At 45.5% G+C, this 17,158-nt stretch overlaps 1 protein-coding gene across 3 annotated transcripts in view; it reads left to right on the top strand.

Moving 5' to 3' along the window:
* The window catches only part of Myo5b (myosin VB), a 312,210-nt gene that overhangs the window by 186,099 nt on the left and 108,953 nt on the right, over window positions 1-17,158 (top strand). For all 3 annotated transcript variants that reach the window (XM_046428405.1, XM_046428404.1, XM_046428403.1), the window contains exons 9-12: window positions 992-1,101; window positions 6,521-6,786; window positions 15,159-15,240; window positions 15,792-15,932. In XM_046428405.1, coding sequence (XP_046284361.1) covers window positions 992-1,101; window positions 6,521-6,786; window positions 15,159-15,240; window positions 15,792-15,932 — 599 coding nt within the window. The remainder of the gene's footprint in view (window positions 1-991; window positions 1,102-6,520; window positions 6,787-15,158; window positions 15,241-15,791; window positions 15,933-17,158) is intronic.

Raw genomic sequence — 17,158 nt, 5'->3', positions numbered from 1 at the left:
GACTTTTTTGTCTGTACACTTTGCCTAGTTCATGTTTGGGTTGTCCACTTCACAGATTATCTGGGAGAATTTGTAATTGTAGCTTGACATGGCTGTGTATCCTGTTTATATAGGTATTACTGACTTCGTTTTTTTTTAGCTTAAGTATTGCCTGAAGATAAGTAGCTGCAGCTAGAGAGGCATGTGAGGCAATAACTATTACTTCCTAAATCCAATGGTAGGTTTACAGATATCTTCATTATCTTTCTGTTGTCTTTCCTTATAAATCTGAAATATATTGTAATTTAAGGAGATACGATAATGGCTTCAAGCTAAACATAAATTTTAAGAGATTATCCATGCCTTTGACAATTCACTTGGGTAAATAACAAATTTGACAGTCCTCTCTGCTGCCACAATTGTTCTGGGCTAGGCGTGCATGTCTGTCACTGTGAGGGCATACGTAGCATGGAGAGCAACCATCCCCATCTGAGCTGGCCGTGAGCCAGCTGGCTGGGCATCCCCTGGAACAGCCACCTTAGGGACTGTTTCTACTCTTCTTTCCCCATTGGCACAGCGGATTTGTCACAGATGTTTGCAGGATATTATGTTGAGGGAGAAATGACTGCAGATAAATGAACATTCTTATTAAACTCATAAAAAATGTCCATAAGGTGCTTGGTTGAAATGAAGTCCAAAATGAGTCTGTGTGATTGCTGCCTCTCGTACGCTCTTGGAGAAGTAAAAATAGTGGCATGACCCATCTGGTCTACTTGGGACAATCGAAGTTGAATATTTTCCTTTCAGTCCAGCAGCCCTTTTGCCCTCTGTGCTGTTACTGTGAGTGGTAATTACATGGTGCACAGCCTGGTCATTTTAGGAGTCATTGGCCCAGGATGGAAAAAATCAAAAAAAAAAAAAAAAATAAGGGTTAAGTCCTTAAAAAGGGTAAAATGTCCTTTGTATCATAGCATGGATATTGAGTGTCATTCATTCACTTTTTTTCTTGCAGGAGTGAGAGAGTCCCATCAGATAAGCATTTTTAAGATAATTGCTTCTATCCTGCACCTGGGAAGTGTGGCGATTCAGGCTGAGCGGGATGGTGATTCCTGTAGCATATCAGTAAGTCGCACCCCAGCACCAGAGATAAAATGGACACAATTTATTCCTACAGTTCGATATGACTGAAATGTGTTTCTGCACTTAGAGGGCACCCCTAGGTTATTCATTCTTAACAGGAATGATTTCTGTTGACTTACTGATAATTTTTTTTAAAAGAACCAATCCATTCAAATCAGCTACTATCAAATGTCTATCAGCGAGGGCAAGGAATTTAGTGGCTCTTCAATAAATTCTTTTTGATGGGTTGATTTACCAACTCTGAGGCACATGGGATTCCACAGCATGTCATCAATCTATGGAGTACTTTCTGGGCTCCAGACTGAGCTTGCTACAACAAGGAAATGAGAGTATTGGGTCCCATACTTGGTGACTGCCTCAAAGGAAGTTACAGTCTATCTGAAAATACAGGACAGGGGACCTTACTGGCCAGGATTATGCCAGTATAAGGCAGACTTTGCAGGACTTCCACAGATGTCTCAAATCTGCAATACTCCACAAAGGCTCATGATAAGGTTCTCGCCCTGGTGCCCAATGTAGTGGCTGATACGCGGTAGATACATTGTCTGCGTGGGTGGTGGAGCAGTTCCCAGTGTGGTGGTACAGACGGCAACTGTTGTGTCCTGTCTGGAATTTAGTGATGAGGGCCTAGGCTAAAACTGGTGCTCTGACTTTGAGTAGATGAATCTACACCTATTTCTACCTATTTTGTGCCTATTTATGACTAGGTCCTAGAGACATACAAAGTGTGAGTCTTATTTCCAAGGACATAGGATTTAAATAACGCAATGCTGGGGAAAGACAAAAGGTGCCACGGCCACTCACAAGGTGCTGCTTTTTCCATTGAGTGGACATTCACTAACCTCTTGTAGATATGGGGTTTAGGGTTATCAGAAGATCAAACTGGCCCTACCTAGGGAGTGGGAGACCTGAGCTCTATCTGGGATCAGACTGAGCTCATCACCTGTTTCCCCTCCACCCCACATTTTCCTTAAATGAGAAATAGGTTTGGGTTCGAGAAGGTCCCTGGGTCTGTTTCCATCCTCACCACAGACTCTGGAGCCCCCACTTGGGCCTGTGGAAAAGGAAGGAATGTTGGGGCTGACGAGCCAGAACAGTTTCTGACCCAAGTTATTTATGTGCCTATTTGTATGCACATGGGGGTACCCTGGGGCTAGCACAGTGATGCTAGGAGAGAAACGGGTGCCTGATGGGTGGTGGGCGAGTCTCTATTATAGGCCAGACCCTCCCGAAACTGAGTCCATAGCGCCATTGAATATAGTTCAATGAAGTCTTTCTCTTAACAAGAAAGGCATAGAGGATCTGTGCCTCCCCTACGCACATACCCCAGCAAATGCCCCACAGATTCTTAAGACAAAGGCATACTCTGTTTTGTGTCAGGGACAGGTAATATTAGGAATCTTGGCATTAACAAGCTCCTGGTTTAGGCTGGTAAGATGCAAGAAATATGACAAAGTTTCCCTGAGCCTCCAGCCCACTGAAAAACTTCTCTGTCTCATCCCCCATGATGGACTCTTTTGGCTGGGGAGGGACTGGGTCAGTTCTGGGGATCAAATGCAGGGTCTCAAGCATGCTGAGCCTGTGCTTTGACATTGAGCTGATGCCCCAACCCCCTGTTTAGGATTCTCAGCACTCTCTACCTCTCCTCCCTGGCATTTAGCATGGCTATTTGGCATTTATCATATGATTCTTTGATTTGCTGCCCCACCCTACCCCCAAACTCTGTGCAAGCAGAGACTGCTCTTGTTCAATATCTTTTATAAGCACAGTGTCCGGGACTCAGTAGGCACTCAAGAGGTAGACAACTGGATGAATTATTGTTCTCTAGGACTTGAAGGTGATGAAAATGAAAGAAAGTATGCATGAGATGGACAAAGATGTTGGCGAGGTTGATGGTGAAGCATGAGAACCAGGCCAGGAGTTCCTGAGGACCTGCAGTAGGGTGTGGGGTCTGGTTCGTGCCATCTTAGAATGGATAGCCTAAATGTCGCTGAGCTTATTTTTCATACCTGGCCTCTGAGGACCTTCAGGGGAGAAGGAAAATATGTCTTAGTGATTGATCAATGCCTGTACCCCCACTAAACTTTAGAACCACATCTGTTATGGTCTCTGCCTGTCGCATTGGCACTTGTAGAATGTTTGTATGAGGTCCATGCCAAGGTGGGACCATCAGGGCACACGTGGAAGAGGAGTTAGAGGATGCAGATGGTGAAGTGGGAGGAACTTAGGCAAATCGGAGCCCAGATGGGGATAGCAACCCTTCTCTTACCAGGCAGAGGGGGCAGGAGGCTTGTGAGCTCAGGCCGTTAGTCTATACTGTCTCAGATGGCTCTGCAAGTAGAGGGTGTCTAAAGGACAGTGAGGGCAGTGACTTGAGCCAATACTGCCGAGACTCAAATCCTGCTTCTGCCACTTCCCAGATGCAGGACTCTGGGAAATTGCCATGCCTCTCTGCATCTCTTGCCTCCTGGGCGGTATAGATGATGCCACCTACCCCAGTGTGAGGAGGAGGATAAAACACAGCCCTGTGTGGAAAGGCCTCAGCTCTCAGCCTGTGGATTGAGGTCATGACTGTCACCATTCTTGATGTTGACCCAGAGTGGATCTCGGGAGCATCCCTCTCACCATATGGGAGAGGAGAATCTAAATCCCAGAGAGAACCTCTCGAAGGCCAGAATGACAGTTAATGGCACAGCTGGGACAGGGTCCCCACTGTGTTCTTCCCCCTGTACCACCGCCAGTCTTGCCCTTTGAGCTGGGATTATCCTCTGCTTGCAGGCAGCTCCCATTGGTGCTAAGCAAAGCAGGGCTCTGAGTACAAGCTTGAGAAATGCATGTTAAGTGTTTGTAGCCTCTCAGAGATGGCTTATTCCTCAGGTCCATGGGGTGGGCTTCCTGTTGGAAAGGTTGTCTACCCATAAGCAGTGTGCCTTCTGCTTGGTAGTTTTTATTTTTAATTAAAACATGAGAATGTGTTCCATGATCGCCACAGTTACCTTGGAGATCCAACAACATCCAATTACTTGGACACCAGAGGCAATTTGTTCCTTGAATTTGGCACTATGGGCCCATAAAACTAATCTGTTACCTATAATGCTGGCTATTTTTAATGGATTTAGTATCAGTTAATTATGTCTAAGTGTAATGGCATGATGTTAGATCAGTTTCAGTTAGCATCTTTAATCAGCAGTCAGAAGCCGGTGTGAGTAGGGCAGCTCACTGCAGGGTGGGTCATCTGTCCCTGGGTGGACAGCAGAATTCCTTTACTGTGGCTCCTCTCCACTGCTGCACTTAGAGCATGCAGCATCAGGAAGGGGGAGGGCACCTGGGAGCAGGCCTTGGTCCTTGTTTTTGCTGCTGGCAGGCCTCTTAAATGTTAGGCACAGCACTGCAGATGGATTCCCTAGCAATTAAGAATTTCTTGGAAATAGGTCAGATGAACAAATTGGACATTTGCCACAGATGAACTTGTTGCTTGCCAAACAGTCCTCAGGCACTAAACTCCATATGGCTTTATATTGGCAGGGGAAGGCTGTAGGGTAAAAGGCTGCTGGCCCAGGGAAGTGGCAGGACACCCCACTGCTGAGCAAGTATAAGACTGTCCACTCCAGCCAGCCCACACCAAGTGGGCACTGTGGCCAGGTGTCCAGGAACCTTGCTGAGCCTCAATTTCCTCATCTGAGTATTAAGGGGGTTGGATCAGGATGGCAGTTCCAAAGGTTCCTGGGAACATGGTTTCTTTGGTAAATAAGCTCTCGGTGTTCACAAGGTACATTTAGCAAACCAGTTCAATTGTCTTTAACCTGATGTGGGTAAAACCAATTAATGCTGTTTGCAATTGTTTCAGAAAAACATGGGTTGTAATGATTTGGGGAGGTTCTTTCTACTGGCATTATATTTTACATTTGTTTTGGGTAGATGGACTTTAGATATCTGCAGGGGAAAAATGGCCTGAGGATGTGTGTTAAGGGGAAAATGATGATAGTTATCCATGTTGATTTTCATTGAACAAGCCCTTCTTTAAATTTTATAAGGTGGCTTCATCAGAAAATGAGTCCTATGTTCAATTTAGGACCATTAGGAGGGGGCATATGGTGTTCTAAAGGATTCCCTTCCAGCCTGAGAGTTGTTAAGCTCTCCAGCAGGCTCAATGCTAGGTTTGCAGCTTTCCCAAGCAGAGAGGAACCCAGAACAGGCTTTCTGTTGGGCTCTGTGAGCGGACAGTGGGAATTATCCAAGAGACTTACATATTTTTTGTGACGTGAGACAAGACACTGTGGGGACTTGAGTTATTCAGTGGCTCAGATGCCAGGTGGTGTGATTGGTAACTGCTGAAGAAGACTCCACTCGGCCGTTGGAGGCAGCTGGGTAGCTAGTGGGTACATTGGGCAGAGGAGCTCTGGGTCAGCAGGACCCAGGTAAGCAATTGCAACTCTTCAGGGCTCAGCTTTTTATCTATATGGGAAAGAGACTTAAAATGGAGAAATTTCCAGGATCTTTCTAGCTCCAAACTCATGTGATTTTTATCAGTAAAAGTGTTTCAACTGATATTAGGTCCAAATCTTCCACATCTTCACCATGTTATCTAACTTCTCACATTAACCTTTCCCAGCAGTAAATGCTTTGAGAATATAAGTGGAGTTGAGTTGCATGTGAATTGGTATTACTGTGGCTAAGGCTACAGGGACGGCAGGGAATAAGTACCAGGAGGGACGTCGTCCATTGGGTTTTAGCTGGTTTTTTTGCCCAGCATGACAGAACACACCCACTGGCATCTTGTGTAATTTGGAATAAGGGGGTTTAAACTTCCCAATCTGTGTTCTACCCACCCAGAAGGCGGTCAATGCTCTGCCATCCTCACCCTTGTATAGAGGAGTGCCTTAAAAGGTCTCCCCAGCCTTAGGAGCCCAAGAGTTATTTTGAACATGCATCTAGTTTGATGTGACACTTGTAAGCAAAGAATTCTGAAGAGCAGGAAGAAAACTGCTTTCCCAGCTGTGGGTTAGCTCTGCACCTGGCCCCCTGCAGATGTAAACTGCTGATTGTGCACCTGCTGCCTGATGGCTCCCAACTCTGGATGGGTCATCCATTCCTGCACTATGAATTCCCTTTCTGCTCCTTTCTCTCGGGCAGTTCCCTCTTCCTGGTTACTCAGCAGCACCTTGGCAGTGGAGGAGGGGACAGAAGGGAGTTGAAGTCCTGATAATTTGGTCTTCAGCCAGTGTGATGATTAGTTTGAGCAACACTATTCTGGCTCTAATTTAGTGGGGGTGTGGTGTATGGGGAGGAGATGGGGTTCTGGGAGGGCTGCAATTGGACTTGTTTTCCTTCTGGGGAGGAGAGAGGATGTGGCTAAGGGATCCGGTCTTTGATAAGTCTCTTCCGCTTGTTCTCTACCCAGCCCCAGGATGAACACCTGAGCAACTTCTGCCGCCTGCTAGGGGTGGAGCACAACCAGATGGAGCACTGGCTGTGCCATCGCAAGCTGGTCACCACCTCAGAGACCTACGTCAAGACCATGTCCCTGCAGCAGGTCATCAATGCACGCAATGCCCTGGCCAAACACATCTACGCCCAGCTGTTTGGCTGGATTGTGGAGCACATCAACAAGGCCCTGCACACCTCCATCAAGCAGCACTCCTTCATCGGGGTCCTGGACATCTATGGGTAGGCCTGCCACCTGTTCCCCCCAGCTTTTGCTCCACCTGCTGATCACCAGGGTCGTCTTGCTGGTATTTAAGGGCTAGCAAGGGACTTGAGAACTTCCTGATCTCAACTAGGGGAGCTTAAAATATGTGAGAGCATTTTTGTCTGTCATGATGAACAGTCACTACTGGTGTGAGGCCAAGGATGGTTAGTGTATTTCAAGATAGAAGGCAGTCCCAAGGAAAAAATGGGCCTCATCAAAACACTAGTAGCAGTCGGTCACAGTGGCATACTCGTGTAATCCCAGTGTCTTGGGAGGCTGAGGCAGAGGAGGATCGATAGTTCAAAGCCAGCCTCAGCAACCAGTGAGACCCTGTGTCTAAATAAAACATAAAAATGGGCTGGAGATATGGCTCAGTGGTTAAGCGCCCCTGGGTTCAGTCCCCAGTACAAACAGAACACTAGTAGCTCCCCTGTTCTGAAATGATACATCTATTTTTACTGCTGGTCAGCTGTGGCCCTGAGAGGGACATGAGTGGCCCATCATCATTCTGTAAGTTACTGTCAGGTTTTGTGTGTTGGTCATGTTTTATTTCAATCTGCCATTCAGCCTCACTGAGTATGTCACCAAAGTGATTTTTAAAGGTGTGATTTTGCCCAGTGCTGTTGGGTGATCATCCTGGTGGACTACCTGGCTAATTGAAAGGACTGTTAATTACAGAGAGCGTTCTTGCTGGACCAGGCATCATGGTGTGGTGGAAGTTGTGCTTGAGGAGCCATCAGGGGATTGGCTTTCTGTGTCAGTGTCATCATCAAGTAACTGAACGACACTCTATAGATCAGTCCCTTTCTGGTCTTTAGTTTCTATAGCTTCCAATGAAGTTCTGAGGCACAGTATCTGGGGTTCTTTCCTGACCCATCTAGAATTCTTTGAAGTTGTATGAAGGGGTTGCAACCCTCCTTGCACTTATCTTCTGACCAGCATCCTGCTCTCTTTAAGCTAATAATAGATGAAATCCTCCTGGATCTGCAAATCCTAGAAGTCATGGCTTCTGCCTTAAAATAGAAGTCCAGACCCATAGAAGTGCAGCGTCATCAGAACAGCGCTGCTCTAGCAAAGCACTGCTTAGTGGGCTGAAACTCAGCTGGGACGTGCCTTGTGGTGAGGTTGGAGTCGAGAATCCTCACTTAAAGCAGCTTTTTTCCTATGCCTTTGCTCTCCCAATTACATTTGATTTTGCTGTTGATCATTGGGATTCTCATTTTGAACGATGCCATATGTATGGTGGAAGAAGAATGAAACCTGATGTCTGGCCTCGCAGAGTCCTCGGGAATAGGCTGCAGAGTTGTGTGCACTAGCTTAGTAATGCAAGAGGTGTCAGAAGGAATTGTAGAATGATCCATTTGAAGATTTGGACACTTAGCAGCTTGAAGGCCAGTGAGGGCACACTTGTTTGCCTAGTCAGGTAAAGCTTTACCCAGAAGGTGAAGTTTGAACTGGATCCTTGAAAGGAGGAGTCCTGGTAGAATGTGGGAAGTTGGGGAGGCACCTTTGGGAATGGGAGGAAGAAGCAAGGTATGAAGAGAACCTTGAGGCTGATGAGGGGCAAAGAGTAGAGAAGGATCCTCAGGAGGGAGGTGGGGGCATGCGTCCTCTCACAGACCCTCCTGGGTTTCAGCAGAGTGACGGGCAGGCCCCTTCCCCTTCTGGCCAGTGGAGCGCCTGCTTTTTGCTCAGTACTTCCAGTTGCACTTGTTGAGAGCACGAAACGGCCTGCGTGGTCTGGGAACTTACTATATAGATGTTGGTGATTGATTCTGTTTTATTCTACCTCAAATATTTTCAGGTCATTACATTTCCCAAGCCACTGACCTTTAGTGTTACCTTCCCAAGGAAGACCTGAAGAAACCCAGGCCTCACTGTCTAACCTGATGCCCTTTATCTGCCTGTGCAAGAATCTTAATTTTATTGAAGCTTTGGTTCAGAAAGATTAGCCTGCAAACTCATTAATAGCCTGTTTAAAAAAAAAAAATTATGACTTTGATTGTAGTGATACGTAAAATGTTGTGCCTGAGTTCTATTGTATTATGTATTTTCCTAACAGTGCCTTGAATTTAAATAGACTATTGCTCCCTTCCCAGGAATTCCCAGTGACAGCCTGCCCAGTGGTAAGAAGCCTCTGGAAGTTAAGCTCCTTGGCCTGCTGAGTATGCATTTGTCAGCTGGGCTTATGCAAGCTAGGATTTTGTGCTTATTTTTGTTAAATTTTTACAATTGAATTTATTTTCCCTAAGCTCCCATGACTGCCCAAAGAAGAGATTTAGAGACAGATTGCAGGGAGGGTTTGTGGTTTGAAAGGTACAGTTGTCAGTAGTTGGGGTGACAATCCAGAGGGCCCAACCTCCTAGTTCTAGTGTCAGCTCCTGGACTGTGTGTCTCCCTCATACAGGAGAGCCTGTGGGCTCCTTGGCGAGTATCCAACAGCTTCTGAGAGCAGGTCCCAACACAGGCCACATGCATGCAGCCCCTGATGAGCACTCCAGGGAACTTTTCTACACTTACTGTTTCCTTCCAGACATACTATGGTGTTTTCCCTTTTATAAATCCTTGTCCTATCTCAGGAGCTTCCTTTTTTCCTTCTTTTTCTAACTGCATTATGAAATGATTCATTCTCCTCTTGGAGAAAAGTAATAGTTATGCATGGGTCTCCATGTCTCAGTGCTGAACTTGCACCCTACAGGCAGAAGAAAGAGTGAAATATGAGCTGGGTTAGGGTTAAGCCAGCTGTCTCCCTGGGCCACTGGATGCTGGGAAAGCCCCTCCAAGCTTTCCCTAAGTGCACATGCACTCCTCAGCAGCTTGGTCTGCCAGGAAGTTTTTGCATCCACATGGTTGGCTCCAGGCTCATTCTCCTGGTCAGAGGGCATGTGATGAATGCCCAGGAAATTAAAACCACTTGGCCACAGACACACAGGTGGATTGAGTCTAGACACATTGCTGATGTTCTCTCAGGTCAGTGACATCATTTTTTAATCTGGGAGATAATGAATATTTGGAAACTTGGGATAAAGCCATGAACTATCCACTGTCATTTCCTTGCTCCAGTTATGGTGTATGTACTGCCTTCCTTTGGACTTGAGACACCTTCCAGAGATCCACTGAATTTGTCTTGTTTTCTTTAATGTGATGATGACTTGCTACCGTACCCGTTGCCCTGTGTACCCTCCTCCCTCCTATTTCAAGCTTATTCCAGTCGTTGGACTTTCTCAACACCTGTGGGAAATGATGATCTCTAAGGAGCATCTCTCCTCGATGGCATCAGGAAACTCTAGCACTGTTTTTATTTAATTTGCAGTACTGGGCATTGAACCCGAGAGTGCTCTGCCACTGAGCTATACCCCCGGCTCTTTTTATTTTGAGGCAGGCTTGCTAGGTTGCTAAGCTGCCTCTGCAGGATGATGGTGAACCCTCTGCTCACAGGCCCTCCTAGGCCATCCAGACACCCAGCATCCTGGTGTAAGGACTGCTTGCCTTCATGATGTTCCTCTGTCCCAGCTCCAAAAGTGCAAAGCAAGCAATGCCCAGAGCACTTCAGCAAACCCAAGTCAAGCTGCTCCCCTTAACGAAGGGTATGTGCAGCTTGCCTTGGGGTATTTCTTTCCAGGCAGGGGATGGAGATTAATAGAGGAGAGCCTGGCAGCTTTTGGCTGGGGCTTGCTTTTCAGGTTGCATAAACCTGTTTGCCTCTATGGGCCTGATTAGTTGTAACCTTTTCTTTCTCTTGCCTTCTTGAGGCAATGAGAAATGCATGTCTGTGTTTTGGGGAGAACAAACATTGGTCTTTGACTTCAGCCTTCAAAATGCCAAGGTAGTGTGGGATTTGGCTATGGCCAGCGGGTCTTGCTGAGAACAATTGCCTAGGAGACCTCTGGAGCAACACAGGATGTGATAGATTCATGTGTCCTGTAGAGACATAGTGGGAAGAGGTTGGGAGGAGGAAGCAGGGAAGTGTAGGCTCTAGGAATTGGGAAATGGATTTTGCTGTGATTTTTATATGCTTCTCTGTCATGTGTTATTTTATCATATCCAACTTTTCTTGGGGGGGGGGGAGAGATTGGGGATTGAACCCAGGGTCAATTAACCACTGAGTCATATTCCAAGCCTTTTGTTTTTTGAGACTGGTCTCTCTAAGTACTTAGGACGTCAGTAAGTTGCGGAGGCCAGGTGAACTCATGATCCTCCTGCCTTTGCCTCCCAAGTGGCTGGGATTACAGGTGTGAGCCACGATATCCACCCAGCTTATTTAGTGCTTTTTAATATTTTTAAAAATATAATTGCAAACATAAAATTGACTATCTTAAACATTTTTTAATTGTATAGTTCAGCACTATTAAGTTTATTCACATTGTTGGGGAAGTTCCCCCAAATTTTTGTTTTGCCCAGCTAAAGCTCTGTACCCACAAAACAATTCATTTCTCCCTTTCCCAGTCCTCTTGCAGCCATCATTCTCCTCTCTTTGACTATTTTGGATATCGCATGTGAGATTACCTTGTATTTTTCTTAGTGATTGGTTTCACTTAGCACAGTGTCCTCCAGGTTCATCCATGTTGTAGTATGTGACAGGCTTTATTTGTAAAGGCTGAATGATTTCCCATTTTTTGGTAACAGTTTGTGTATTCATTCTTTCACTGATGGACATTTGGATTGTTCACATCCCTAGGCTTTTGTAAATAATGCTGTAGGGAACCTGGGTGTGCAAAAATCTCATCAGGGTCCTGATTTAATTCTGCTGGATGTATACCTACAAGTTGGATTACTGAGTTACATGGCAATTCTGCTTTTACTAATTTGAGCCATTTCCATATTTTCCATAATGATTCCACCATTTAACATACCCAACTGTACAGAAGGATTTTACAATATCAGTTGAAAAGTCAACAATCGTCACCAGCACCAGTTATTTTCTGGATTTCTTTGCCTAGTAGTCACCCTAATGGGGTGAGGTAGTATGCAACGGTGGTTTGATTTGCCTTTTTTCTAGTGAGTAATGATGTTAGTTATCTTGTACCTCTTGGCTATTTCTATATCTAATATGAAGAACTATCTACTCAAGTTATTTTGCCCATTTTCAAAATTAGGTGGTTCTTGTTGAGTATTATGAGTTTTCTACATATTCTGGATATCAGCCTGTTACTGAAAAAAGACTTGTAAGTATTTTCCATTCTATAGATTGACTAAGGATGTATTGTAAGTAAATTGCTTAGATTCACTGTTGGTCTTCATTTTGATGGAAGAAAATATTCTTTCTTTGGTTTGCATTGTTTTCTTGGTTCTACTGTCCAAAACAAACTTACAGATAATTTTATAGCCCCAGTATAGTTTTTCAGAAAAGGGTCACCTAGCTTCTCCCTGGTCAGCATGAAAAAGTGTCAAAGGAAATACAGGGGAAGAAGTTCAGTGACCGTCTTTGCCCTCTAACCCATGGACAGTGGCCGAGAAGCTCCCTGGGTTTTTCTTTTTCAGGGTGGACATCATGGCTGATCCTAGTGTTATTTGAAACTATTGGATTCACCCAGGACACTCTCTCAGCCTTAGAGGGGAGCCTTAAAACTCAAAGTGCTCCAAAACAATCTCAGCCTTCCGAGTTTCTCTGAGGCAGCCAACCCTTTGGAATGCGGCCCTCCTTCATGCTTCTAAGGCTCAGATTAAGTTCCATTTTCTTGTCCATGCCGGCAACTCCTCCCACAACCTCGATTGCCTCTAAAAGCCTAAAGCAAATAAAGTTTAGACTCTGTCAAGAGGTTCTCATATGCTGGCTTCCTATCTTCCCAGTTGCTTTTTTCCAGCAAGAATCATGACTTGCTGTTCTTTGCAGGTCTCAGTTCTTGGAACAGTTGGCTGGGAGAGGATGACCAGAGCGTAGGCATTTTCCTCTCCCACTTCAGAGCTCCAGGAATGAAGAGGGGCCAAGAATTAGAAGCACGTGGCAAATGGGGCAGATGGAGGTCCTTGAGAAGACCAATTATTCTTGGCCTTGGGTGTGAGTGGTCCCTTGAACTGTGTTCTTTCTGTCTCTTGTGGGGAGGGGACATATGGGCTCAGAAAGAAGTACATGGGTAGAATTTAAGTCCTCCTGTTTGAAGGTGCAACCAACAACCCAAGTTTGAGGAAAGCTCACTAATATCCTGCAAGGTCCCCTGTGAGGATCATGAGCTTCTGGATGGAAAGGAACCTTGCAGGGATGTTTGGATCACCTCTCTGGTCCCAGTACACCGAGGTCCAGTTTTTACCGGCTAGTCTAGAGTCAATTTCCCTGTCATTTTTCCTGCATGACTTTTATCCTTTGGTGGAAGTCCTCCCCTATGAATCCTGTGTTCCATGTGTTTACATTCTACCAAAGGCAAAATGCTAGGGAGTGCTCTTTGGAACCTGGATAGGCTGAGCTTTGGTTCCTTTGCCCTGCGCTCTTCTGGGACAGCTCTTCTGCCCCACCCGGAAGCTTCATGCTGTCTCACTGCTGACTGCCCAGGTTCTGGAGCTGGGGATTCACGGAGGGGAATAATTAACTCCGGGTGGCTAGTCAACATCTTTACTGCACTTTGCAACAGTTACGGTGTCATTTTTAGAGGTATTTGGGCCTTGGCTACACCGAAAATTGCAGTACAATGAGAAGGAAATTGTTGACTTTTCAACTGATATTTTAAAGATAGAAAGAAATGAAAGCAGGGTGATCCTTGTCCCTCCAGCCGTGTAGATGCCACATCCTGGTCTTATTTTATGTTTTGAACTTCCCTCACCCACGGATTCTGGTCTATATGTTCTCCACATTGATCTTACAAGGGAAATCCAATTTCTCTAGTATATAAATTTCCTTGTGACATTTTAATGCTGTGAATTATAAATTGGTCCATTGTGATTATTTTAAAAAGTCATCTGTGGATGGGAAGGATTACTCCAAATATAATTTCATGGCAGAGAGGAAGTTGCCCTGTCTCCCTCACTGGGGCTTTCTGAGCTCAGTCCTCTTAGTCATGTTCCAAGCTCCCTGAGCCCCTCCTCATCTATCTGTGGCCCTCCGGCATTGCAGCAATTACACTAGACGGCGGAGGAATGGTTACCAGATAATATCTTAGAAATAGCAATATTATGAGCTAATTTCAGCCATCTCAAATTAATGAGAATGTTCTTCATGGAGTACAACCAATGTAAACCTTAAATGAGCAATATTTAAATCTTTTCTTTTTTTTATCTGTGGAGCTCAGGAGGAGCTCTGCCAGCACGTCCCGTTGCCGCTATTGAGCCAATTGCTGGGGTGGCTTTTTTTTTTTTTAATCTTTGGATTTTATTAAATCTCCTTTGGTCTCGACTATCATTAGTAGTCTTTCTTGGGATGGTGGGGAGGAGGGAATGAGGTTCTAAATGACATAATTCAGTCTGTAGGACTATCCCGTGGGCTGGGAGGGCCGCACTCCAGGATAATGACTGAGCGACACGGCACTTTTCTGCCTGCTCTGGATCACACAGAGGTGGCCTCCTTCATCCTAGCATGGACTTGCATCTTTGATCTTGTTTTATTAACCTAGAATTATTTCTCCCACACAGGCATGGCCAAAGGCTGTACTTTAATGCGGTTGTCTCCAACCAGTTGACTTCTTTGATCTCGAGATGACTTCCTGCTTATCCATGTCTTATACCTTAGTGGGGAGGTGGGCGTGGGAAGCCTAAAGCTTTGTAGGCACTGACTCAGGCCTGTTGGGTGATGAATCTATTTTTGGTGGTCCCTCTGTATCGATTGCCATCTCCCCGCCACCATCATCACTAACCTCATCTGGGGAAGCATATGAGCATTTCTGTTTGAAAGTAGTACTTGGGGAAGACACTGTCTCAACATTGAGAGAATTTGATATTGAGGAATGGGGAGGTGTGGAGACATAATGCTGTAGGCTGCATGGGCCTGTGCCTCAGGCCCCTATTGGTGGTATCACTGTCTGTCCCTCCCACAGTGTCTCAAAAACCTCCCCTTCTGGGAACTTTTCCTTGTCCTCAGCTCCTGTTATTTATTTTTATTTTTTTGAGGGGGATGGGGGATGCTAGGAATTAAACTCGGTTTTATGTCTGCTTTCCCTAAATTTTCCCACTATTAGTAATTTTCTAGTTATGGAAATAGCTGTCTAGTTTCCCTAACTTATGGAGGTTCCCTGTAGTGCTGATGTCTCTAACAGTGACCTCTGAGCCTTGGAGCAGAAATGGGAGTTCAGTGCTGGCCTTAGGGTTGAACTGGCGTGGTATAGATGGTGAGGGTAATCTTGTTGAATTCCTGGTGAATTTTTTTTTTTTTTTCCGTAAACAGAGGTGTCTTTTTCCTTTGTACTTACCACTTTCTCTTCTGCAGGTTTGAAACTTTTGAGGTCAACAGCTTCGAGCAGTTTTGTATCAACTATGCCAATGAGAAACTCCAGCAGCAGTTCAACTCGGTAAGTGGGGTTCAATAGCAGGGGGCCAGGGCTGGGGATGGCAGAGGCCTGGCTGTCTCATTCTGGAGCAAAGCCCAAATCGCTTCTCTTCCATCTGAGGTCCATGGGTCCCATCAGTGCCCTGATCTCCTCTTGGTTTCCTGGAGGAGCCCCCAGCTTTCCAAAGTGGCTGTGCACTCCTGCAGGGTGGAGGTGACGTGGGAAGCTTTTGACAGTTGATGTTTGTCTCCTTAGCTTTGATTCCCACTCCTCTGATCCTGGGCTTCTAGAGCATTTAAGAAAATGCAGGCTAGGTATGGGTGACTTCTTGTGATTGGTTGGGTAGCGACACAACTGATCATTTAACTATCCTACGGTAGGTGTCACATTTCTCTGTGGGAAATCATCGAACTTTTCTGTTTTGCAGTCATGACTGTGACTTAGTGCCCCAACCTTTTCTGGCAGTGACCTGCCATTTTCTAGGAACCAGAACTCACCTGAGTGTTTAAGGGAGATTCATGTCAAGGTGTGTCTTCATTTTGCTCACCTTGACCTTTTACTTCTTGGCCTAGCATGTGTTCAAACTGGAGCAAGAAGAATATATGAAGGAGCAGATCCCTTGGACCTTGATTGACTTTTATGATAACCAACCTTGCATCGACCTCATAGAGGCTAAGTTGGGTATCTTGGACCTCTTGGATGAAGAATGTAAGGTAAAACTGATGTGCTGTCATCGAACTGGCTCAATTCTAGACTTGAGGCATGGGTCAGAGGACAGTTGTGTGGGATAAGGGAGCATGTGAGATCTTAACACTGTACTGTAATGGGTAATTTATCTGGTCTTAGTGTTCTAGAAAAAGTGTTCATATCCATTCTGCATGTTCTAGAAAAAGTGTTCATATCCATTCTGCATGTGACTAGTGGGTGTCACCACCATGGTAAACACAGTAGGTGGTAGAGAATAGTGTGATGTGGTGGTATGGATTTTGCCCAGCATCCCGACTCGGCTGTGGCCTTCAACAGGATTTGGTGCCTCAGATGTCCTAGATGCCAAGGAAAAAACTCCAAATCTAGTCAGGTGTGCCCAAAGAGTAAGGACATAAAAGGCAGTTTAATCTTTAAGGTGTTAACATGGCTTGTGAGTGATAGCTTTGCATGATGTAGTATCAGGCCAGATCCTTATTTAGCCCCATGTGATTAAGTTTACTCTGTCCAGTTTTGGGGGGAAAGTTGTCACCAGCAGGTAGAGCACCTGGCAACTTTGGGAACAGTAAGGTGACCTGACTTTTATCACTTGCCTTATTTCTTTGGCTTCTAGTTCCTGCTTTGAATAGATGGGGGTTGGATTTGATGATCTGGATTTCTTCCAGTTTTGTGCTTGATTGATAAGGAGGTAGATACATACTCCTCCTCCCAGTGATGAAAACTAATTGAAAGATGTGGAAGCCACATGGGGCTTGGAATGGAACAGGAAGAACCCCACTGCTTGGACGTTCTGGTCCTCGACATCTTTACCATGAAGGAAGGAGTGTGCCTCAGTAATTGGAGGAGGAGCTGACCTTCCAGAGGAGCGCTCCTCATTTCCTCACCTTTGAAATTGAAAGATAAACAAAATGGTAGAAGTCAGTGTAAGACATACTGACCCCTACAGCTGGCACATTCTTATCCCCTATCATTTTCCAGCATCTCTCTGGAGATGTGGGCTCTATTGTCAGTGTCAAAGCAGGGATCATTTCTCAGTATGTCAGGTGTTTGTCTGGGTTCACCCAACCTGAGAGTTGCGATTAAGGTAGAACAATTGTCCCTGGATTGAGTGGCACTGACTGAATGGCTGGAGTCACAGCTCAGGCCCTCCTGTTTCCCTCCTGCTGTTGATGCTCACAGACTCTCCTGGTTCAGTGTCCCCTACCAACAGCCCTCTTCCTAAGCTCGGCCAGGA

The sequence above is a fragment of the Marmota monax genome, unplaced genomic scaffold, assembly GCF_021218885.2.
Source record: "Marmota monax isolate L192 unplaced genomic scaffold, Marmota_monax_Labrador192_F-V1.1 WCK01_AAM20220418_F8-fsc00031, whole genome shotgun sequence".
Taxonomy (NCBI): Eukaryota; Metazoa; Chordata; class Mammalia; order Rodentia; family Sciuridae; genus Marmota; species Marmota monax.
Note: the sequence above shows the minus strand (reverse complement) of the source record. Positions and strands in the feature narration are given on the sequence as shown.